At 36.6% G+C, this 25238-nt stretch overlaps 1 protein-coding gene and 1 non-coding gene across 5 annotated transcripts in view; one reads left to right on the forward strand and one right to left on the reverse strand.

Annotated features, from left to right (window-relative positions):
* Window positions 1–799: 799 nt before the first annotated feature.
* Window positions 800–25238, forward strand: part of TLK2 (tousled like kinase 2) — a 100018-nt gene continuing 75579 nt past the window's right edge. Inside the window, exons 1-2 of one of the 4 annotated variants that reach the window (XM_074343444.1) lie at window positions 800–1155; window positions 2984–3069. In XM_074343444.1, coding sequence (XP_074199545.1) covers window positions 2989–3069 — 81 coding nt within the window. In that variant the 5' untranslated portion in view covers window positions 800–1155; window positions 2984–2988. Of the gene's footprint in view, window positions 1156–2983; window positions 3070–25238 lie in introns of those variants that run through there. The other 3 variants (XM_074343445.1, XM_074343443.1, XM_074343446.1) reach the window with 3 other exon arrangements.
* LOC123617157 (U6 spliceosomal RNA) lies at window positions 17933–18039 on the reverse strand. The gene has a single exon (XR_006725262.1). It is a non-coding gene; the product is annotated as a U6 spliceosomal RNA (small nuclear RNA).

Here is a 25238-nt window from a genome sequence, read left to right on the forward strand (position 1 = left end):
CCATGGCGGCAAGTGTTGATTTTGGGAGCGGGACGTGGGTTTGGAGAGTGGCGTGGCGTGAGAGCCAGTCAACACGGGTGGGCACCGCGAACTCACTAACTGGGCGTCTCCGGCGAAGTTCGGGCGGGGTCCTCCGGCTCACGGGCTTTCTTCCTCTAAAATCCATCCTGGGCAGAGCAACCCCACTTCTCACCCAAACTCGTGGAGACGAGGGATTAGGCGGGTGCAGGGTTCGGCGAGACGGATCAGGGAAGCGATCAGCCCAGGCGGTGAGGCCCCGGTCCGCGACCCAGGGCGCCGGCCCAATCTCCTCGGCTGGGGCCGGTCCTGCGGGGCGGGGGCTGGTTTTACGAAAACGGCAGCGGGGGCACCGGGAGTCTGGCCCGGGCCGGTCTCGGGGCGGCCGGTCCGCAGGCGCCGCCCGTCCGCCCGCCCTCGCCCGCCCGGCGAGGCGGCGGCCTCCTCCGCCGGCGCGGGGTCCCCTGGTTAACCCCTGCCCGCCAGCCCGGCCGCTGATTGGAGGAGGCGGGGCGCCGGGGCAGCGGGGACCCCCCCACCTTCCTCGTCCCCTCCCCCTCCTCCCCCACTGTCGGCGCTTCCCCCACCCCCCCAGGACCCCCCCTGCCTCCCAGCCGTGCAAATCTCGCGAGGAAACACGCGGTTTCACTAGTGTGTTTACACCGATCACTACTAATCCGGACCGAACCGATCCGGATTAAGGGGCCGGAGGCGGGTCCTGGGCACCAGCGGTTCCGATCCCCCCGCCCTCCACGCCGCACCCGAGTGGCCCCTAGCCGAGCAGGCCCCCACCTCCTGGCCCGGCCTGGGCCCTTCTGCGCCTCCCTTGGCCTTTGTCCGGCGCCAGGAGGCCGGTCCCGCGCCCCCCGCGGCAGCCCGGGCCCGGGCCCGCGTCGGGCGCCTGGCTCTGTACGCGAGCCCGGGGATCTGCGGCCTCCGAGGTCCCCCTCCCCCGCCCGCCCTCTCGTGGAGCCCGGCGCCGGCGGCGGCTGCCCGGGCGGGGGGTTGCGGCGCTCAGGAGAGGCCCCGGCTCCGCCCCGGGCCTGCCCAGGGGGAGAGCAGAGCGTTCCGCAGCCGGGTCGGGTCGGGGCCCCTCCCGGGAGGAGCGTGGAGCGGCAGCGGCAGCGGCAGCGGCAGGTGAGAGGCTGAGCCCCGGGCGGGGGAGGGCGCCGGGCCTGAGGCATTAACCGTCCGGGCGACCCTCTCGGCTGAGGAGGCTGCAGCCCGGGCCCACTCGGGGGCCGGCGCCGGGACGCAGCTTTTCGGCACTGAGGCGGGAGGGGCTTCCCGAGGGCTGCGGGTCGCCGAGGGGCCGGGCCGAAGATGGGGGAGGCCCAGGCGGCCCCGGCCTGGGAGTGGGGCCGGCGGCCGGCGGAGAGAGGGGGGCGGCTCGGCAGCTGGAGGCCCCGGCAGCCTCCCGGGCGCCCCGGAGAGCTGGCCCGCCCTCCCTCCGTGACAGGTGGGCCTGGAGTTGGGGAAAGTTTGGAGCCGGCGGGAGGCGAGGGGCGCCGGGACCAGGCCCCATCGGTCCTGCTTCCCGGCTGTGGGCTACAGGGAGGATCCCAGTCCAAGGCCCCGCTGGAATGAGACAGAGTGGATCTTTCCTTAACATGAGTTGACATTAAATGGAATAACCGCTGGGGCGTCATTTTCCGGGCCAGGCCTGGGGATGGAGGTTTAGGAAATGTGCTGAGAGACCCTGGGGCTTGAGGGAGGCTGCAACCTCTGCCATTCCGGCCTCGATTAGGGCAGGGCGAGACGCTAGGAAGGCCACTGAGGAGAAACACTCCCTCAATCTCTCCTCCTCCTTAAAAAAATTTTTTTTTCTTTTTTAAGATGCCTTTCCACCTTTCTGAGAATTTCCTAATTCCCTCTCTAACCTGCACTTGTATGTGTGGGTGAAACTTTAATTTGCCACCCTTTCATTCCCCTTTGCCCCAGGCTCTCAGTCCAGGAAGGGAAATGAAACTGGAGGACTTAGTAGGGGTTGTTTCTGGAAATTGTGGAGTTGTTAGATTGCAGAGGAGAATGTTTAATTCACGTTTTCAGCGAACTTTTAAATCTTGCCAATCATTCCAATAACTATTTAATAATGTGTTCAAAGGGGTTCTAATATATAATATATGTTCCTTTTACACTTGATATTAGAGAGGTTTCCAATGGGTTTTGCAAGAGTTGATTTCTTGCAAACGATGGACGTATTTGCTGAGAGTAGCCTGTGCATTAATTGGTCATGGAAGGAGTTTAAAAATGGTGTCCTTCTGCCCCTCCCTGCTTGGAAGGAGTGCTAAAAGCAGATGTCTGGAGAAACCTACTGCTCCAGGGAGTGGCAGGAAAAGATTTTGTACAGGGATGGTTATGGAGCTATACTAATTTCCTGAGTGAATGCAGGTTGATGGTTTTACCATGGGTTCTCTATTAAGTTTGAAATAATTAATTCCTTTTTTCATAAGCTACTGTGTGCTCTCCAGAGAAAGAAGGTATATAATAGCGTTATTTGAAGTTATTTGTAGCTTCTGATTCATGCTGTTTTATTTTGAAGTTATTATTAATGATTCATATTTTAAATTTAAGGACTAGTTCCTGTCTGTTTGGGAAAGAAATATCTGAAAGTACTTACCTAGATTTAAACGTTTATAGAAGAAATTTTCCTTTTTGTAAGCTAGTCCTTGCTTATCTTCTACAGAGATTATATGAAAGGTTTGAGGTTTTTTTTTGCTGTTAAATCAGAACTAGAGAAGAATAAGTGACCCTTAGAAGAGGACTTTTGAGCCACTTTATAACTTTAAATATATTACTTTTTGATGCAATTCATTGTAGCGTATTACTTGTATGCTATATTTACTTGAGGTTTACCTGTATGTGACCACTTAATGAAATAATTACTGCGAGTTTTGTTATATCTAAAAATCAGTTCCTCTTGTTCTAACTTTTATGGTCTCACAGCCTGCTTTTTCTTTTTCAGTAGAAATGATGGAAGAATTGCATAGCCTGGACCCGCGACGGCAGGAATTATTAGAGGCCAGGTTTACTGGAGTTGGTGTTAGTAAGGTGAGTAAAATGATAATAATGAACACTGCTCATAGTCTAATTTAAACACATTTAAAAACGCAAGAGCAATAAGAGACCGTACTGGTACCATCAGTGTAGATATCAGTGGGGAGAAGATTTGGTTCATGGTACCAGTGAACTTTTAAATACTACCAGTCATTCCAGTCATTTAGCAGTACATTTGAAGATGTTCTGTATGAGAGTATATACTTCTTTTTCTCTTCTGATACGAGAGAGGTTAAACCCATGGGCCTATTGAAAGGACACTAACAGGCTGTGTATCTAGGGTCTATGCCACTTTTTGTCAGAACTCCTCAGTCATACAGATAAAAACTGTTAGTGAAAAGGTATTGGCTTAGCTTCATTACATTGGACTTTTTGGATAGTTACATGTAGAGTTTTGAAAAATCAGCCTCTGTGAAGTCTGTCAGTTCTTCAAATCTGCAATTCAGCAGATTCCTCCTGGTTGCACCCCCAGACTGCTTTCTCTCTCCTCCTATTTTTCCTTTTTATTCACTCTTTATTTTTGTTCCAGAAGCATAAAATAAGATCAAGCCCCCATTAATGGGCAAGCGTTAAGCAGTGTTATGGCTTCCTATGCATCCTTGTGTACCTGTTACCTCACCCCTCTGCTCTGACAGGATGGTTTTAGTATAATACACATATTTATGATTTTAGTACAATACGTAAAATATATTTATGATATTTTATCTGAAAGCTTCAAGATGTTGCCTTACTTGGGCTTGAGACTCGAGAATTTTTGATCTTTGACGTCATGTGATATATTTCTTCCTGCGCTTTTCAAGAAATCTTATTTCTCATGGTGCCGTAGATCTTACTAGCATGCTTTGGTCAGTAGCTTTTTAAAAGAGGTATTTGTCAAGGTTTAGTTGAGAGAACTGGCTACTTTGATGACTCTCGTAATTTTGGTGGGCTAGAGTAACTTGATAGCTTTTGTTCATTCAACAAACATTGAGTTCCTACTGCATACTAGGCATTATGCAGGGTGTTGGGGATGACACCTCAATACAGTGCTTCCAACCCCTCACTGTGGAGAGAGTGAGTGTGGCAGACAGAGACGATACTGTGATGAGAATATGTTAGAACTGGGATAAGGTACTGTGGGAACAGGATTTCATGGTTCTTGGTTTCTTCAGTCTCTTTGATTCAGTAATGGACTTCAGTGGCACTTTGGAGTGGCCATTACTCCTGACTGTTGTTGTATATTGAGTTACATGTATAAATGTAAATTTTCTGATCTAGGTGAAGTAGCTTCAACTGTAAATGAGCAGTTTATTTGAGTATTAAATTGATTTCTGTTTCAGTTGATTATCTAACAGTGACCTTTGTTGTGTCTTTTAACTTGGGAATTCAGCAAAAGGCTCTATCCAAATTTGTGTTCAAATGGTCACCTACTGAGTAAAAGTAAGTTTGTATTCAAATTGTATGTGATTTAACCTCATTGGGCTTCGTTGTTAGGATGCTTCTCTTTCCTTCTGTTTCTAGGTTCATGATAGCTATATCCAAGTATACTTTTGATGGAGTAGAGCATAAGTTATGGAAATGAGTGACATTGTGAATTTTGCTGCCCAGGCCCAACTGAAAATCACATAACTAAGGTGTCAGAAAACACAATCTATCTGTCTAATAGGCAGTTCTACCTTTATATGTATAGAAAGAAGTTCATTTACATCCAAATGTTTTTATGCCATTAATTTTATGTTATTTTGATATTTCCAGTCATGGTAGGTATAATGATTACAATAAATACGTTATTCAAGGATTAGCAGGACAGTATTTTTTTCCCATAGCAAAGAAACTTAAAAGAGAAAAAAAGCAAGTAAATTATCCTGTAGCTTTCTTCCTGTAGTTAGGAAGAAGAAAACAAAATCTCCATTTTGTAGGACTTCTTTTGCCCTCAAGACATGGTATCTCTCAGATACACTGTTTTGAAAGAAGAGTAGGGAGGAGGCCATGGTACTGGGAGAAAAGGTGCGTTTGGATAAATTCCTTCCAGCTTTGAATTCCTCATTATGAACCATAATATTGCAGTGACGATGTCACTGTGTTGATGACAGCTTTCAGTTTTGCAAAGATCAAGAGCACTTTCAGCTCTTGCTCCAGGTGGGAGAGCAGAGTGACTTTCCTGTGATAGTGCCATCTAGTGGGACTGCTGCAGCCTCATGGGCTGTCTCTTGAGTTTCTCCTAGCTATTCATAACACTTTCAGTACTTTTTGATGTCCATAGAAGGAAGAAAGTCAGTGCCACTGTGGATTCTTTCCTAGTGGACAAAAGTGTTTCATGTTTTAAGTAGCTGCAGTCTCTGAACTTTGTGGTTATTATAGATCTTCTGTCATGTCGCCTCAAGTATTTTGCACCTGCAAACTAGATATGCATCACAAAACTTATGCTAAAAGAAAATGACCAAGCCACTAAATTTATACTTACAATATTTAAGTTGCTCTTTACTTATATTTAGGTTATTTGTAAATTTAAAAGTTTTTGTATATTGCATTTATATACATTGATTTTCTTTCTAGCATATATAACTTATAATAACTGGTAAGCCAGAAACACTTGTTTTGCACTTTGGGATACACCATGTGGTTTTTGTTTAAGAGGTTGATGTTTTCTGTCATTAGTGAGTTGATAATAGAGGAAAGTAGCCTAATGTGCTACTGAGAAGCTACAGAAGGAGGACTTTCCTCTTCTAGTCTAACTGGTACTTTTCAGGAGGACCTGTGACTATCCTCTTAGCATTTTTTTGAGGTGATAGGTTAATTAGATTTTGAATCTCCTTCATTTCTTGTTGACCTAATATGTGAGCTATCCTTTTTTTAAGATCTCTTCCTTTAAGTACTAGTACTCCAGTAGTGTGAAACTAACTGTACCTTATATTCATATGTTTTCAATGAGGACTTAATGCAGTTTATATTTCATGTTCTACTCCCTTTTGGTAATTTAAATATAGGTAGTTTGTGATTCTAGAGACTGTGTAAAGTAGGTGGAATTCCACCCTTGGGTGCACAGTTATCTACCTAGTTGAATTTTAATGCTAATATAGTAGCAAATACTTATATAGTACTTTCTGTGCCAGGTACTGTCCCAAGTACAATGAAAGAAATAAGTGAATAATTCAGATCTTTCATAACAGGGTACTAGTCTTAATAAACATTCTTTGTCTTTTTATAAGACATACTGACTAATGCCTACTGCATTGTTCCCACCAGTTGATTTGTAGACTTAGAAAGGATCACTTCATGACAACTTGCACTTGTATTATAATTACATAATTTTTTATAATTTAATACAGAATTTTGTTAACCAGTGACGTATGATTGATTGTAAAATGAAAGAATTATTGATTCTGTGAAAACTAAGTAAACTGTGTTGGAAAGACTGCATATGAAGTGAGTCAATAAGGAGTATCTATAGAAATTTATTAAATTTTTTTTTGATTTGGAAGAATTCTTCATTTAGGTCTTTGGCAAGGATCTTTAAAGTTCTTGCTTCACTTTTAAAGAAATCGAAACTGGAAATTGTAGATGATGCATTGTGGGTGTGGTTTGTGTAAGACAGTGTGAAACTACAGTCAGTGCATCTGTAACTCAAAAGGCCTGTATCAAAATGTTGGCAACAGAATAAATGTTTATATGTTTTAAGTTTAAGGAAAATGTTTAAGGTGTTATTTTTTTAAGATTCCTTATTATAACTTACTTTTTTGATTAACATTATGGGTTTCAGTTGTATTGAAGAAAAAGGATTATGCAGTATGTTGATGGTATTGAAAGGCATAGCAAAATGAGAAGGCATGAAAAGTGGGAGTGTCTGTTTTGGTACAGTAAGAACCTTCACTTTATAAGAGCCTGAAGCAAGACCATGTAGTTCAAAGTATTACTACTTAGTAAATTTTTGATGTCTTCTTTTTAAAAAGAGATCTCTTTTCTGACCTTTTATGAATTTGTGAGCCTGGCACATGATCATTTTAAATGATCACATTTGACTTCTGAAAGGATCTTTAACCAACTAATACTTTTCTCTTGGTCATTTAGTGAATTGTATCAGTGAGAAGCTGTGAGTTATGGATGTCTAGTGTTAGCTATTGCACATATCAATGCAAGTAATTTTAAAAAATGTGTTTAGGTGTTTATATTTAGAACATAGATGCTCAGTAAGCATAAATGCTGAAAAATAGTCTATGATTATATTGGTGGATTTTAAGGAACTGTTGCTAAATTTATTATTATGTTTGCTTTTCTGTTGTTTACCTGTTTCATTTACAGTTCTTTCTTGACTTAGAATGGGGTTATGTCCTGATAAACCATTGTAAGTTGAGATATTGGAAGTTGAAAATGCATTTAACATATCTAACCTATGAAGCATCATAGCTTAGTTTAGCCTACTTAAACGTGCTCAGGACACTTACATTAACCTACTGTTGGACAGAATCATCTAACACAAAGCCTATTTTAAAATAAAGTATTGAGTATCTCATGTCATTTATTGAACACTATACTGAGCGTGAAAAGCAGAATGATTGTATAGGGACAGAATGGTTCTAAGTATATTGGTTGTTTACTCTTGTGATAAGGAGGCTGACTGCTGCCCCAGCATCACGAGAGAGGATTGTACCACATATTAATTACTAGCCCTGGAAAAGATCAAAATTTGAAGTGTAGTTTCCACTGAACGTATCACTTTCGCACCATCATAAAGTTGAAAAATCGTGAGTGAAACCATTATAAGTTGGGAACCATCTGTACTTTAGTGTTTATTTAAGTCTACCCTCATTTCACATGTAGTCAGGTATTAACTCATTTCTCTTCTTTCTCTAGAATTTGTCTGTCCCACTGCTGCTGCCTTAATCCAGACCTTCCTCATTTGTAACTGTAATAGCCAGTCTCTTCTACCCCATTCATCTTTTTGTAAACTGCCACCAGTTACAGTTCTAAAAATACCAATATTGTTGTATTACTTTGTTGCTTTAAAGGCTCCACATTGTCTCCTGGGTAAAGTTAAAACTCCCTATCCTAACTTTTCAGCTTCACGGCCAGTTGTCTGCTTCCCCTCCCCACTGCTGTGCTCTGCTACCTCAAACCATGACTGCTCTCCTAACCTGTCATGTTAGTACTCAGGCTTATGCTGTCTCCTCTACCATTCCTTTTTATTTGTCAAATGAACTTTCAGCTTACTCTTCGAAGCACAATCCAGATACCTCTTCTGTATAGCTTTTCCACATAGCCTCACCAATCTGGTTGCATTATTAGCACCTGATAACCTACTTTTATTATAACACATTTGTTTCCCCTTTTTGTCTCCTTGAGAACATGGATGATGCCTTTATTTCTGACTATTCAAATGCTCAACACATTGTATACACTGAATAAATCTCTGTTGAATTGGAAAGGAGTATTAAGAAGATGAAAGTAGAGTTGTTGCTCATATGGGCATGGTCTGTTCTAGTTTCTTGTTTTAATCTAGTCTGAAAACTCTTGTCTTTTAATTGGAAGATTGCATTTAATGCAGGGATGTATATTTGGGCTTAAATCTTCCTTGTGTTTCTTATATCATTCTGATGCTTTTACCTTCTTTTGAAATAATTTTTTTCATTTATTAATTCTCTGCTATGAAAGATAAATAAATATTCTAATAACTTTTATCCCCTACCTTCAAATTTTTGTCAGTTATATTATTATTAACATTGCATTTCCCCCCTTCTAGTTTGTAAGTTACACACTTTTTATTGGTTACTACAGAAATTACAACATGTATTTTTAACTTATCAAAGATTAGTGTTAATCAGTACCTTTGCCCTCCTTTTTGTCAATATAAGGGCCTTGAAGATTTAACTCCATTACTCTTCTCCCACCTCACATGCTATTGTTTTATCTTTAATTATATATGTATGTATATTTAATCAATAGAATTAATTTTTTACAGCAGTTTTAGATTTACAGAAGATTGAGCGTTAGTACAGAGAGTTCTCATTTACTCCCACCCCATCTCCCCAGTTTCTCCTATTATTAACATCTTGCATTAGTGTGGTGTATACAATTACAATTGATGAACCAGTATTGATACATTATTATTAACTAAAGTCCATAGTTTAACAATAGGGTTTATTCTTTCTGTTGTATAGTTCTGTGGGTTTTTTTTTCTTTTTTCTTAAATTTTTATTTTTTATTGAAGTGTAGTTGATTTATGAACAAGTGTACAGCAAAGCGATTCAGTTATACATATACATACATATTTTTTCAGATTCTTTTCCATTACAGCTCATTACAAGAAATTGAATATAGTCCCCTGTGCTATATAGTAGGTCCTTGTTATCTATTTTATTTATAGTAATGTGTATCTGTTAATCCTAAACTCCTAATCTGTCCCTCCCCCATTCCTTCCCTCCTGGTAAGCACAGTTTGTTTTCTGTGTCCTTGAGTCTGATTCTGGTTTGTAAATAAAATTTGCATTTTTTTTAAGATTCCACATAAAAGTGACATCATACGATAATTTGTCTTTCTCTGACTTACTTCATTTAATATGGTAATCTGCGGGTCCATCCATGTTGCTGCAAATGGCATTATTTCATTCTTTTTTTTATGGCTGAGTAATAGTCCATTGTATATATATACTACATCTTCTTTGTCCATTCATCCATCAGTGGACATTTAGGTTGTTTCCATGTCTTGGCTATTGTAATCAGTGCTGTCTGTGGGTTTTGATAAATGAAAAAAATGTCATGTATCTACTGTTTGTATGTATATTTAATTTTAAGAGTCCACAGACTATTATTGAATCTGTTTTATATAGTTATGTTCATTTAGCCTAACCTACATGTTTACCACTTTTTTTGTTCTTCATTCCTTTTCACATCTTTGACTTTCTATCTGGAATACTTTTTTTTTTCACCTGAAATACATCCTTTGAAATTCCTCTATTGTGGGTCTACCAGTGATTGTCTCCCCATTTTATCTGCTTTAAAATGTCTTTTTGGTTTTATTCTTGAATGGTGGTGTTTTTGCTAGGTTTAAAATTCTAGGTTGGCTGTTATTTTTTTTCAGTACATTGTCTACTGTTGTCCACTGACTTCCATTATACCTTTTTATTTTTAGTCTCATTGCCATTCTGTTGAAGGTAATCTACATTTTCTTTGCCCATTTTTGAGATTTTCTCTTTGTCTTTGATCTTCTGAACTATGATGTGGGGATGAGAGCTATGTCTAGGTTGGATTACTTTATTATTTTCCTGAGCTTTGTTTACATCTGAATATTCTGGGGGGGACCTATATACATTTAGCAAAAATTTTAGTTTTTAGAGCAGTTTAAGGCTCACAGCAAAATTGACTAGAAGGTACAGAGATTTTTCATATACCTCTTGCGCCCCCCCCCCCCCATGCATAGCTTCTTTCATTATCAACATACCCCAACAGAGTGGTGTATTTATTATAATTGATGAACCTACATTGACATAATCACCCAAGCCCATAGTTTACATTAGGGTTCACTCTTGGTGTTATACATTTTATGGGTCTGGTCAAATGTATAGTGATATATATATCTATTATATTATCACACAGAATAGTTTTACTGCCATAAAATCCTCTTTGCTCCAGCTATTCATCCCTCCTTCCCCTAAGCCTAGGAAACTACTAAATTTTTTACTGTCTCCATAGTTTTGTCTTTCCTGGAATGTCATATAGTTGGAATCATACAGTATATAGCCTTTTCAGATTGACTTCTTTTACTTAGTAATATTCATTTAAGTTTTCTCCATGTCTTTTTCGTGGCTTATTAGCTCTCCTTTTTTTAAAAGCACTGAATAATATTCCATTGTCTGGACGTACCACAGTGTATTTGTCCACTCACTGCTAACGAACGTCTTGGTAACTTCTAAGTTTTAGTAGTTAGGAATAAAACTGCTAGAAACATCTATATGCAGATATTTGTGAATGGTTGAATTACTTTTACTCTGCTTGGAATTTATTGGACTTCTTGAATCTGTGGCTTGCTAATTTTTTTTATCAGTTCTGGAATATTTTCAGCCATTGTCTCCTCGTATACTGCATCTGCCTTTTACTCTCTGTCTTCTCCTCCTTGCACTTCATTTAAACACATGTTAGACCTTCTTGCTGTATTTTCTCTGCTCTTACCCTGTTTTCTGTATTGCTGGTCTTTATTTCCCAGGGCTGAATATGGGATAGTTTGCTCTGAAATTTCCTTCCACTTCTTTATTTCTTCTGATACCTTCCACTTCTTTATTTTCTCGTTAAATTTGTCTGATCTGCATAATCCTATCCTTTGAGTTTTCATGAGGGCTGGTTTATTTCTAGGTGGCTGTTATCTTGAGAGGCTATCCCTGTGCTTGTTTAAAGTATAGGATGGGTTTCCCAGAATCCCCTCACTGGGCAGGTCTTGGGCTTTGACTTTCTTCTCTCTCCACACACTTAGGCCTCTTCAAGTATAGCTAGCTCAGTTTAAAAGCCTCTTCAGAATTTTTAGAATCAGCAAATGCCCTCAAATAGAAACCATATTTTTTTGAGTGATCTTACCTTCCTGAATTCTTGTCTTCTCATGGATTTTGGTGTGGTAATACCTTATTTTTCTTTATCACAGTCAGTAATGTAAAATTATTTAACACTTATAAAGTGTGGATGAACTCTTGTGTCAGAGTGGGTAAAGAATACATATCTAGTTTTTCCTCTTGTGAGTTTTCACTTTTCATCTGATTTCTTCCTTCTTACATGTGATCAGTGTTGTCATTGTCATTATGCCTATTAGTCATTTATGTTATTTTTTAATTTTCTGTTTACTTTTAGTTAAATAAAGATTAAATTGAAGTGTTTCTTAAAACTTTATTTTTAAAAAAGGAAAGAAAACAAATATGGTTATATTATCAGTGATTTCGTATTTCACACTGGAGTCTAGGGATGATTTGGCTTGGTCTGTCTTGTTCTTCCTCTCTACTTTGGGTGTCAAATTGCTAGGTGCCTCTTGATGGTAGGTTTCACGTGATTCTAACTACTACTGTATGTAGTGTGTAATGAGATGGATTAGCTTAGAATCTGCTTCCTAGTGTATTAGCCATGTTTAAGCACTTCTTAGACTGTTCTCTTTGACTTTTTACAGTCCAGTTGCCCTGTTTCCCTAATCTAGAAAGAGACTGTTCTTTTCTAGCTCCAATTATCCCTTTATTAGATTTTAGGCACATTAAAAAAAAATGATTCCTGGAGTATTTGGTAACTTTGGCCTGGCATGTAGAAGGTTTACCTTCCCATCTTTTTGTTATTTTTGGTTCATTTGAGGGTAGCTTTTGGCTTAGTGTGGGGCCACAGAGCTTCTGTTGTAGAGTCATTTGTCCTAGCACTTGCCCACTGGTCAGCTCCCCCCCACCCCGACTTTCCTGGGAAATCTTGTTTCATAATTTAGACTGTTCTTGCTTTCTACCAAGGAACACTCCTTTGCAGATTAGAGCAGTCTGAGGAATCTGGAGTTTTAGTAAAAGCTCTTCTTATTTGGTTGATTAGTTTTGCCTATTTTCTAAGGTTCTCATGATGAATCAGGCTCTTTGCTTCTTCCCACTCCTCCTACACTAGTTTTGTAGAATCTTATTATCTTTACTGTTTAACAATAGAACATAGTTATATTACATTAACCATCAGATATAAGAGGTGCCATTCCCTTCACAGATGAACCTTGTGCTGAATAATGTTCACGGTCAACTGCTCACAGTAAGAGAGAGTTTTAATTGTTTTTAATAGTTTTAGAAACTCAGTTGGTAATTTCCTGGGCAATTTGGGATATAGAGCTAAGAAAAGAATTTCATTATAGTTACATCTTAGTCTTTTAACTTACCCCCCCCCCCCTTTTTTTTTAACTCATATGCTGCAAAGTGTACTTAAATAGGAAGAATGTAGCTTTGGCCCTAGTACCTCCTAAGAAGTTGAATAACTAACTGTATGACTTGGAAGTCAGTTCAGTTCTGGGTGCTTCTAGTTTAAGAAAATTATTTTTATTGTGCTGTATACTAGAATTTGACACAACATTGTAAAATGACTGTAACTCAATAAAAAAAAGTTAAAAAAAAGAAAATTATTTTTGATGATCTGTACCAAAAGAGGGAGCCATATTTGAGATAGGGGAAAACAAAACTAAAAAATTCCATTTAGGCATGAATACTATCAAGGAACGAATTGTGGTTAAAATACAAAACCGTAAGGCACAAAGGCTAGAACAAAATCTTGCCAAAATTCTTTCTTTACAAATTTCTTCTTTATGCATATATAGACTTCTGGAAATTTGGGTGGCAATACCAAAGGAACAAGAAAAGCACCTTGTTCTGCCCATTAAATATACTCTAAAGACAGAAGCCAGAAAAATAGAGGTGGGGTATTTTTCTTAAAATATTCTTTAAAAAAGAATGATGTCTGTTTCCTAATCCCAACTCAATGAGGGAGATAAAGGAAGAGGTTGGTTATCAAACTTTACTCTTTTTTTAATTGTGGTAAGTATACACAACATAAAATTTATCATTCTAACCATTTTTGAGTGTATAGTACATTCACTTTTTTTGTACAACCATCCCCACCATCCCCCTCAAGAACTTTTTCATCTTGCAAAAATGAAACTATACTCATTAAACAATAACTTCTCAATTACACCTCCTCTCAGTCCCTGGCAACCACCACTCTACTCTTCTGTTTCCATGAATTTGACACTTTAGAAAACTCATATTAGTGGACTCATACAGTATTTGTCTTTTTGCAACTGGCTAATTCACTTAGCATAATATTCTCAAGGTTCATCCGTGTTGTAGTATGCGTCAGAATTTCCTTCTTTTTAAAGGCCAAATACTTTTCCAATATATGTACCACATTTTATTTATCCATGTATCTGTCACTGGACACTTGGGTTGCTTCTGCGTTTTGGCTTCTGTGAGTAATGCTGCTATGAACTTGGGTGTACATATAGCTGTTTGAGCCCCTGCTTTCAGTTCTTTTTGTGTATACATAGAAGTGGATCGTATTAAAATTGACTCTTTTGTTGGAGCTTGACCCCTCCTCATCCTTATCATTGACAAAGTGCAGCCAGAAAACGATGATTCTTTTTCTTTTAGTCCATATTCAGCAAAAGCCTTAGAAGTCTTACGAATTTTGTTAGTATCTGCAGAAGAACTAGTAACAAAACTCAAATTGCAGTTATTTTTACAAATAGTATTATTGGTCTAGGAAGTTGAAGAACTAAGCCATTATGTAGTTTGGTGAGTTACATAGGATGGCCTTTTTTTTTTTTTTTTTAACCAAAGCGTAGTTTAACTGTAGCATGATAACAGCAAGTGGCTTTCCAAATTTGCTGTTTTAGAATTTTATTTTAACCAGTATTGCCTCAAATATTAAGTCCTATGAAGATTGTTAATAAAGATAACATGGTGATGGTATCTGTTGTAATGGATGTGACCGTATGACTGATAAATTTGCTTCTTTCTATAAAGAGTAAATATGTGACTTTATAACAAACTGTGCCAGAGTTGGTGTTAATTTAATTCCTATTTTGCCTGACTCCAGAGGAATATTTAGGATTAATTGTGGAATTAAAATGTAATCTGAAGGGCCAGCTAATATCAGGAGATGGTACCTCTGTCTAGTTAAGGATATATTGTTATGTTAATTAACTTTAGTAGCCAGATTTAAAATTCAGATTTGGCAGAAGCTACTAGCATCAAACCGAAACTAACTTATCCAGTTTCCATTATATTAACAATTAACTAGTTGGAATCAAGGCACAAAATATTCCATCAACTTCTTACGAAAAGGTGTTTGATTTGCCTGTGTGATAATCTGGATAAGTTGAAGAAAAAGAGACATAATAGCTATATTGAAATTTAAGTTCCCAGATTTTTCAGCAGTTGAGTTCAGCTAACTTCTATTGATTCTATACTGTGTATAGGTGTTCCAGAAGATTAAAAAAAAAATCAACTGAGTGCACTGTATACTCTTGAGGCACTTATAATCAGGGAGGCATGGACCTGTGTGACTGTGGCATGCAACTGAGAGTAGTTATGGAGATGTGAAAGTCTTATGAACTTAAAAGAAGGATGCACAGATATATATGTATATTCACTCCCTGCATTTAAAAAAAATGGAGATGTGAAGGAATTATAAGCCTAAAAGAAGAGAGTGTAATTAATTTGCTCTGATGTCAGATTGTGCGTGGAAAGATGAGACCTTTTCTTAGTTAAACAATGTAAGAAGAATTCTGATAAAATATTACTATGAACAAGTCACAGAATGATAGTATAGAAAAGCTGGGTTTTGAAGCTTAGCAAAAGTGCTTAGGGTCGAAGACAGAGTTTTATTTTGTTTGTTTGTTTGTTTTTAAGAATTTTGATTCGGTGATATAGTCACATAGTACAAAATTCAAAAGATTTCAAAGATACACGGTGAGACATTTCTTCTATACCTTCCGTGTATCCATCTGGTTTCCTTCCCTGGTGACAGCTATTAAAAGTTTCTTGTATTTAATATGTGTGTGTGTGTGTATGTGTTGTGTGTATCTCATATGTATATATCATATGACTATATATTGTGTGTGCCTGTGCAAATACATATGTATATTCACTCAATCCATTTTTAAAAAATAGAGACAAGTATATTATGTGCATTATTGTGTTTTGCTTTTTGTGTTTAAAATACTTTAGAAATTGTTACATATAGAGCTAATTAAATTAGTACATATAGAGCTTCCTTATCCTTTCTTTTTTCAAGGCTGCCTAATATTCCATCATACAGCTTAATCATAATTTAACCAATTTCCTATCTGTGGACACTTAGATGGACAACAGTCCATCTTTATTGACATAAGCAATGCTATAGTGAATATCCTTGTACATAATGTCATTTCACACATGTTTATGTATGTTTACTTGGTAAATCCCTAGAAGTGGAATTGCTGGGTCAAAGAATATGAGCATTTGTAATTTTGGTACTTATATCCACATTCCTCTTCATAGAGAAGAGGAATATAACTATATTCCTTCATCAGTGAAAGAGAACATCTGTTTCCCCATAGTTAAGGGAGTCACTTAAGGGAGTCCACAAACAGATGTCAGGGTTCTTGAGCCTTGTAAAATGATAGGTAAAAATTTGTATATACGTGTTTATGGATGTGTCTTTTTCAGAGGGACAGGCCCATGGTTTTCATTGCATTCTTAAGAAGTTCTATGATTGAGAATAGGGTTAAAAACTGTTGTCTGGCAGTTGTTTCAAATTAGAACACATTGCTTTGTATGGTATTTCTCTTTTACAGGAAGTACTTGAGCAGGAGCATGTAAGTAATTATTAGAGATGTATAGAAAGTTATTGTATAGGAGAATGGACTAAATCTTATCCCAGTCTTTTATTTCTCCCTTCACTCCCTGGGAGGCCATGTTTTACAAGCCCTGTTTTCTATTAAACTGAATTTATTTTAAGCAATACCTTATCTCTCCAATTTTATAATTAGAGCTTTAGAGAGGTATGAGGTGAGTTTTACTACGTAGAGTTGAAATCCTTTCATTTATAGTGAGTTGGTAAAATTTTACCAAAAGTGAAGTCAATTTGGCATTTTATTTTATTTTTTAAAAGTACATTTCAATTTTATTTATTTATTTTTTATGGAGGTTCTGGGGATTGAGCCTAGGACTTTGTGCATGTTAGGTACACACTCTACCACTCAGCTGTACACCCCTTCCTTCCACAATTTGGCATTTTAAATGGGCTGTGTGGTGAAAAATAGTTCAGGACTCCCATTATGATCTTTAGGACTTATTGGGGAATCTAAGAACAAATCTCTATACCAGATAACTTCCAAGGCCCTTTTGAATTTTGTGTCAATAGTATATATTTTGAGGTTTAGACGAAGACATTTATTAAGCTCTGCTACAAGTACTATTACAGATAAACTCTCAACCATAATAGACTTTCATATTTTGAGATAATGGAATTAATTTGTAATTATACATATTATTGAAAGTCACAACTCTGTAGGTCCTGGAGAAAAAAACAGGAGCTCTCCATAGTGAATTAGAAAGTTAAAAGATTTAATTTATTTAGAGATAATTGATGGCATATAATGCCTTTTATTTTTTAATACTATATTATAATTTGGTGACTTGTTTTGAAGGATTTCTCTAGAGGTGATTTTAAAATGTTTCATGTGGGGAAAGGTCAGGTGAACCTGTATGTCATGCTAGACACTGGAGCAAAGCTAAAAGGTCTTACCTAATAGCACTCAATAAGGAAAATTTTTTAAAGAATTGTTACATATTCTGGAGTAGAGCCTGAGGATCTGTTTGTTGAACAGAATTATTTGTTGTAGGTAACTCATTTTAACTAGTTTTCCAAATTCTTATTTATTTCTGAAATAGAAATTTAAAAGAAAATTTTTGTTGTAGGCTACCTGTATAGAACTTTTTATAGTGATACTTGCTATAATGAGATCCTGCTTTTACTAACAAACCTTTGATCACAATGAAATTCTAAGATCTGGTCTATGTTATTGATTTCAGATAATATTCAGATTACTTGGAGGTAAACTATGGCAAGTTAAATATGCATACCATTAAGAAAATAACAAAAATAATAGCTAATGCTCCCTTACTGAAGATGAAATGAAATACTTAAAAAAATACACCTCAGTCCTAAAGAAGGAAGAAGAGGAAAGGAAACAAAAGCTAGGGGAAAAAAATAGCAACATAGTAGATTTAAGCCCAAGTATATGATAAATAAATTGTAAGTGGTCTCACTGTTACATGATCCAACTATGTGGTATCTACAAGAAGCCCACTTTATTTTTAACTTGTATCTTTGTATTTTATTTTTATTTTTATCTTTTAAATATGGGACGCCTCACAAATTTGTGTGTCATCCTTGCACAGGGGCCATGCTGAGTTTCTCTGTATTGTTCCAATTTTAGTATATGTGCTGCTGAAGCAAGCACTGTATCTGTGTTTTAAAGGATGGGAAAAGATACTGTATAAACACTAGGTATATAAAAAGGTTGTAGTTACTATATTTGTGTTAAACAAAGGAGACTTAGGAACAAGGAAACTATGACAAGGGATAATGAAGGGCATTTTATAATGAAAAAAGAATCGATTCATTGAGAAGACTCTGTAGTCCTAAGTGTTTATGCATCAAATAACAGTGAAACAAAAACTGACAGTTGGAAGGAGCAATAGATGAATCCACAGTTACAGTTGGAAATTGCAATATTTTCTCTCAATAACTGATGGAACAGGTAGGCAAAAAAATCAGCAAGGGTATATAAAAGACTTGAACAATACTATAAATGGACTGTATCTAATTGACATTTATAGAACACTATGCCCAAATTCTTTGCAAGTGCACATGGAACATTTACCAAAATAGACTATAGACTATATCCTGGACTATGAAACACATTTCAACAAATTTAAAAGGATTGAAATCATATAGAGAGTACTCTGACTACAACAGAATTAAATAAGAAATCAAAAAGATACCTGGAAAATCTCCAAATATTTGCTAGTTAAATAACATACTTCTAAGTAAACTTTAGATCAAAGAGGAATTCAGAAGGGAAATTGGAAAATATTTTGAACTGAGTGAAAATGAAACACAGTCTGTCAAAATTTGTGGTAGGCAGCTAAAGCAGTGCTTTAGAAGGAAACTTATCACTTCAAAAGAAAGGTCTAAAATCAATGACCCAAGCTTCTGTCTTAAGAAGTTAGAAGAAGACCAAACTAAATAGCAGAGAAATAAGGAGTTGAAATAAATGAAATAGAAACCAAATTTGAATAACCCTGTATTTATTAAAGAAATTGGGTTTGTAATTAAAAGTGTTTCCATGAAGAAAAGTTCAGGCCCACATGGCTTTATTGGTGAAGTCTATCAAACATTTAAGGAAGAAATAATAACAAAATTTTCACAATCTTCAGAAAACACTTATGAGCCCAGCATTACCTTGATACCAAACCAGGCAAAGATATTATGAAAAAAGAAAACTATGGCTTAATATCCCTCATGGATATATGTGCAAAAACTATTAACAGAATATTAGCAAATTGAATCTAGCTCTCTCTATATAAATATAATAATACATCACGACCAATTAGGCTTAATCCCAATTAATTGCAAGGTAGATTTAACATTAAAAGTCAATGTAATTCACCGAATTAAAATAAAGGAGAAAAGCTAAATGATCTTGTAATAGATACATAAAAGGCATTTGAACATAGTTCAGCACTAATTTGTGATAAAAGCTCTCAGCTAACTAGGAATAGAAGGAAACTTCCTCAAGCTGATAAAAGGCGTCTGTTAAACCTACGTTGAACCTCATACTTAAATGGTGAAATACTGACTGCTTAAACCTAATGTTCAGAACAAGTCAAGGATATTTGTTCTCATAACTTCTGTTCAGCATGTTCTGAAGGTCCTAGCCAGGTGCATTAAGGCAAATAAAAGGAATAAGCTTATATTTTGCAAAGGAGAAGTAAAACTATGTTTATTTTTTTAAATGTCTTATAGGTGACATGATTATGCATATAGGACGTTCTAAGTAATCTATAAAAAACTTCTAGAGCTTCAGTTTATCTAGGATACAAGTTCAATCTAAGAAAATTAATTGTATTTCTGTATGTTTGCAGTGTATAATTGGCAGTTGAGATTTAAAAAGTAATAAAATTTGTAACAGCGTCAAAATAGTATAAATATAAAAACATTTCCCAAGAACAGACAAATGAGAATATTTCTTAGAGTTCCTTGTAGCAGAAGTTGCCTTGTATTCCCATTTCATTAATGAGGACACTGAGGTACAAAAGATTAAAGAACATTCATTTGTTTATGAGCACACCTTCATTAAACGCCTATTATGTAGTAGATACGGTGCTAGGGTTATAATATAATATATAGTAGTGAATAAAAAGATTATACCTTCCCTCATGGAGTTTATCATCTAGTGGAGATTGAAGGGAGATATAGATTTAGGGTGCTGAGTTCTCAGCTTTGGTTTAGCATTTTTGATTTAGATGAACAATTTAAAGCCTTTATGTTTTAGTTAGATCTTTAAGTAAATACTGTAACTTGTTGAATAATCTGGCCTCTATGTGGGGCAAACAGTTTAATTGTAGTATGCTTGGAAATTTAGAAAGTGTTAAAACTGGTTGGCTTGATTGGTTAAAGTTTCATGTTAAGGATGGTTCATGCATATCCTCCCATACTCCCATTGAGCACCACCTTTATTTCAGGCACTATTTTACCCACATCCCCAATATATAGTATTACTTTATTTAATCCTTGTAATACCTCTAAGGTGGGTGGTTTTCCTTTTTTTTTTTTTTTTTAATCACAGATGGAGAAGACCAGAGCTAATAGAGCTTAAGTGATTTGCCTAGTTTCATACAGTGGTTCAGTGATTCAGTCCCATACCGATTTGACTTTAAACTGTTGGTACCAGCTGTTTTCAGTCATTTTTCTATTGGTCACCTGGACCACATCCCGTTTTTCCCCATTCAGGAAATGCAAGTAAGTGAGATTAATTTTTATAGTGCTAAGTTTGAATCTATTCTTTATTTCAAAAGTAAATCACTCAGAAGGAAAAAGTTAGCAATATAATTTGATACTTTCACAGCTGATAATGTGGAGACACCAGTTTTAAAGTGGCTTTAGTACACTTTAATCCATGTCACTGTCTAGTTAAATTTCAGTGTTTACGTCTGAGCCATGAGCCGTGTGCCTTGGAAAACAATGACCTAAAGGGACATAAGTAACGGTAACCTAGCTAAGAGTATTTACATGGTTTGAACCAAATGTACTACCATCCTTGATAGGTTAGTAGTGTGAGTTTTGGAATTGAAAGGTGAGAAGAAGAGGTTGCCATGCCCTGGTAGAAAATCTCCCAACTGTCTTTCCCCCAGCCAGATTGGTGGAAACTGGAAGCAGCTAAAATGTGTGTGGGAGGGAGAGTGAATGATTATATAAATTTAAAACTACTATCTTAATTTCTAGCCCTTGAGGGTGCATAAAAGGCATTAGTGATGTCTGCTTGGCTTTTTACAGATGAGTAAATTGAGGCTTAGAGAGAGCAGTTGATTGGTTAACAGTTATGCCACAATTAGTAAGTGGCAGAACTGGAATTTAGACCCCTGCCTCCTATCATTATACCAATATATTGTGCTCTGCAGTAGGAATTTTGTTACATTATTTGCTTTAGGGGGGAAGTGGGTTTGTTTTACAGATTAATGATCTCCTCAAAACAGTAAAAGCCAAGAACCTAAACTTAATGGTCATCACACTTTTTTGAGGGTTATGTATCTCTTGGATATTTTAATTCTGGATTATTTTATGACCATTTCTTCCACGTTATCTTTTTTTTTTTTTAACATTTTTTATTGATTTATAATCATTTTACAATGTGTCAAATTCCAGTGTTCAGCACAATTTTTCAGTCATTCATGGACATATACACACTCATTGTCACATTTTTTTCTCTCTAAGTTATCATAACATTTTGTGTATATTTCCCTGTGCTATACCGTGTAATCTTGTTTAACTTCCACGTTATCTTTACTATAAATGTGCTCCAGGATTTTGTATCTGTATTTTATATTTTGTACTTGATTTTGTTCCTTTTCTATCTGTAAATATTGAATTTGTAGTTTTTAACCAATAAAGGAGAGAGTTTTTTTTTTAGCAAGAGGAATAAGGCTAAAGGCTAAATTGTAAGCTTTCTAGTAAGATATGTAATCCACATGACAGTTGCTTCTGTGTTTATTGAAGTCATACTCCTTTCCCTTACAGTTAGTTTTTTAAATGGTTAATTTTCAGTTATGTAAGGAATGCATGCTTACTTTTATAATAATAAGAACTGTAATTGCTCTAAGAAGTTTGGTATGTATCCATTTAGATTTTTTAAATACTGTACTTGTCCACTTGCATACATATTTATCCATGTACTGATTTTTATGTGTGATTTTGTTAAAAAAAATCGAATTATACTATCACTGTTCTGAACTTATTTTACACTCAGCATATGATTTTGAGATCTACCATAGAGATGTTATATGGACCTCGTTTGGATCGCTATTCTTCAAACAATCATCCTGTAAACACATTTGTAGAATGGTGTTTTGTCACTTATTTAAAGAAATATTATATGAGATAAAGGATTTGAAAATTAGAAGGAGAAAACGGTAACCTAATCCTTTCCGTAGATGATGAGGAAGCTTTGGAGGGCAGGATTATGTTTGATGCTCTTCTGTATCCATGGTTATAAGTACTTCCCTGTAGTGAGCAAAATGGCAATGGATTATTTTTTAAACAGTTTTATTGAGATATAATTTTCACAACATACAATTTACTCTATTAAAGCACACAGTTCATTGACTCCAAGTGTATTTATAGAATTGTGAAACCATTACCCCAGTCAATTTTAGAACATTCTCACCTCAAAAACAAACGAATCCCTTATCTCTTAGCTGTCACCCTCAAAAGCCTCACCTCTTTCAGCTCTAGGAAACCATTAATCTACTTTTTATCTGTACAGATTTTGCCTATTCTGAACATTTCATATAAATGGAATCATACAATATGTGGTCCTTTGTGACTTGCTTCTTTCACTTAACATCATGTTTTCAAGGTTCATTCATGTCTCAGAACTTCATTTCTCTTTATTGCCACATAATATTCCCTTGTATGGATATACCACATTTTGTTTATTCATTCTTTCTGTTGATGGACATTTATGTTGTTTCCATTTTTTGGCTATTATGAATAATGTGCCATGAACATTCATCTGCATGTATTTGTTTGCACATGTTTTCATTTCTTTTGAGTGTATTCCTGTGAGTGGAATTGCTGGGTCTTATGGTTAAGAGATAGTCCATGAAAGACTGGACCTAATGTAAAACTAAGGATCTCTCTATGGTTTTTTTTTTTTTTTCTGTCATTAGTTTAACTATTTGAGGAATTACCAGACTATTTTCTAAAGTGCACCTTTTAACATGTCTACCAGCAGTGTATGAGGGTTAAACTTTCTCCATATCCTTGCCAACATGTTATTATGTGTCTTTTTGGTTGTATGTGCCAGATCTTGAATGAATACATAGACTTCCATACACAAGTTTTCCAGAAGACAGTTGAAGAATTTCTTGTTCTAACTTTTGGGCTTGCTCGTCTGGAAATGGATGTTATTAAATTATATGGTTAGGATTTTGCATGACTGAAATATTACTAAAAATCATTAATATTAGTTAAAGATTTTCTTGGCAGTGTACAATAATATTTTGTTTCCTTGCTAAAATGCAAAGTCGTTTGTTAAGGGAGGTGGTATAGCTTAGTGGTAGAGCATCTGCTTAGCATGCACGAGGCCCTGGATTCAATCCCCAGTACCTCCATTAAAAAAAAAAGTAAGTAAACCTAATTACCTCTCCCCAAAATAAAAAAAAAGTCATCCATTTGAAATCACCCCACTGATTTGACTCTGCTATTGTGCAAAAGGTAGTGATACTAATGACTAAAAAAAAGTATGGAGACCCTTAGTTTTCATTCTTCACTAGGTCTTGTCTTTAATGGAATATCTTTTGACTACATCAGGTAGTTTGACCCTACTGTCAGATGTCCTCCTTTATACTTAATCAAGGTTAACTTTTGTCTGCTGTTCTGAATGCCTTTCAAGATGCCAATTTAGTTCAAGGAGGAAATTAAGACTAGAAACTCAACAAATGTTGACATTTAAACTTTTAGAGGAGTGAAAGATTAACCTTTGGCTGCTACTTCTACAAATTTTTCTTCGCTTATATAGGTTTCATTCATGTGCTAAAGGCTAGTTGTCAACATTGGTAACTTAACCTCAGTTTTCATGGGTTTATAACTTATCTGCAAGGTTTTCTTTAGGCTTGTAACTGAAGTATTTTTTAAATGTCCCCAAAAGTGCATTTAAATATATTAAATATGTGTCTTGTTTTGGGGAACCCTTCTTTTTTTTTAAACAAGAAACTTGACTCTTTTCTATTTTTTAAATAGTCCATTTGGTGTTTTACTTTAAAAAATCATTATTAGCAGGAGACAGGGTAAACAGCTTAAATGTTAGTATAAAAAATGGGACTTTTACTGTGGAGTCTTAACTTATTTTTACACTTTGTTTAAAAATTCTTTTTTTCTCTTATTCTTATTAAAACAAAACATGACAAAACAAATCATATGTCGAGGGCTGACTTTCAATAGAGTGAAGAATAGGAATTAATCCAGAGTTGGAAAATTAGGAAACAAAGAAGAAATTGGGGGAAGTAAATGGGATATAACAAAAGACACTGAGGACCTACAAAGAGAAGAAACTGGAAATGGATGCTGTTAGTAATATATTACTATGAAAATCTCACTGAAGTAGATAAATTTCACTCAAAGATAGTAGAAATTAATGTTGACAAAAGTAAGATGTAAAAATCAGAATAGACTCCTATAACCAAGGGAAAATCGAGGAAGATTATAAAATTATTTTCTCTTCCTTCTCTTCCTCCTACTCCTTGAATCAGGGCAAAAAATTGCACTCCCAAGTTATTGGTGGTCTCCTAACCTTTCAAGAAATAGGTAATTCTCATGTTAAATAATAACATAGGAATAATAAACTCTGATAGCAAAACCTGACACATATGAAGGAATAAACCTAATCTCATTTTATGAATATATTAGATGTTTAAATTCAAATAAAAATAGTAGCAAATGGCTCCCAGAGATAATTCCTTTATTTTGTTTCAGGGAGTTTATCCTGAGTCAGACAAGTTCAATATTTTAAAATTTTATTAATACATGTAATAGATGACTATGTACTAATGTACCTAGAGTATAGCTGGCTGGTTAGTAGCACTTATTTTGAAGCCAGGTCACTTTGGTCCAGATCTTGGCTCTGCTTCTTCCCAGTTGTGTAACTTTGGGGAGTTGACTAAACTTTTCTTACAGTTTCTTCATCTGTAAATGAGACTACTAATAGCTATCATATGAAGTTTGTCATTAGTTTGCTAGGGCTTCCATAACACAGACTGGGTGGCTTAAACAATAGAAATTTATTTTCTCACTATTCTGGAGTCTAGACGTTCAAGATCAAGGTGTCAGCAGGAATGATTTCTTTTGAGGCTTTCTCTTCTTGATTTGATAGCCATCTTC

The sequence above is a fragment of the Camelus bactrianus genome, chromosome 16 (assembly GCF_048773025.1).
Source record: "Camelus bactrianus isolate YW-2024 breed Bactrian camel chromosome 16, ASM4877302v1, whole genome shotgun sequence".
In the NCBI taxonomy this organism is placed as follows: Eukaryota; Metazoa; Chordata; class Mammalia; order Artiodactyla; family Camelidae; genus Camelus; species Camelus bactrianus.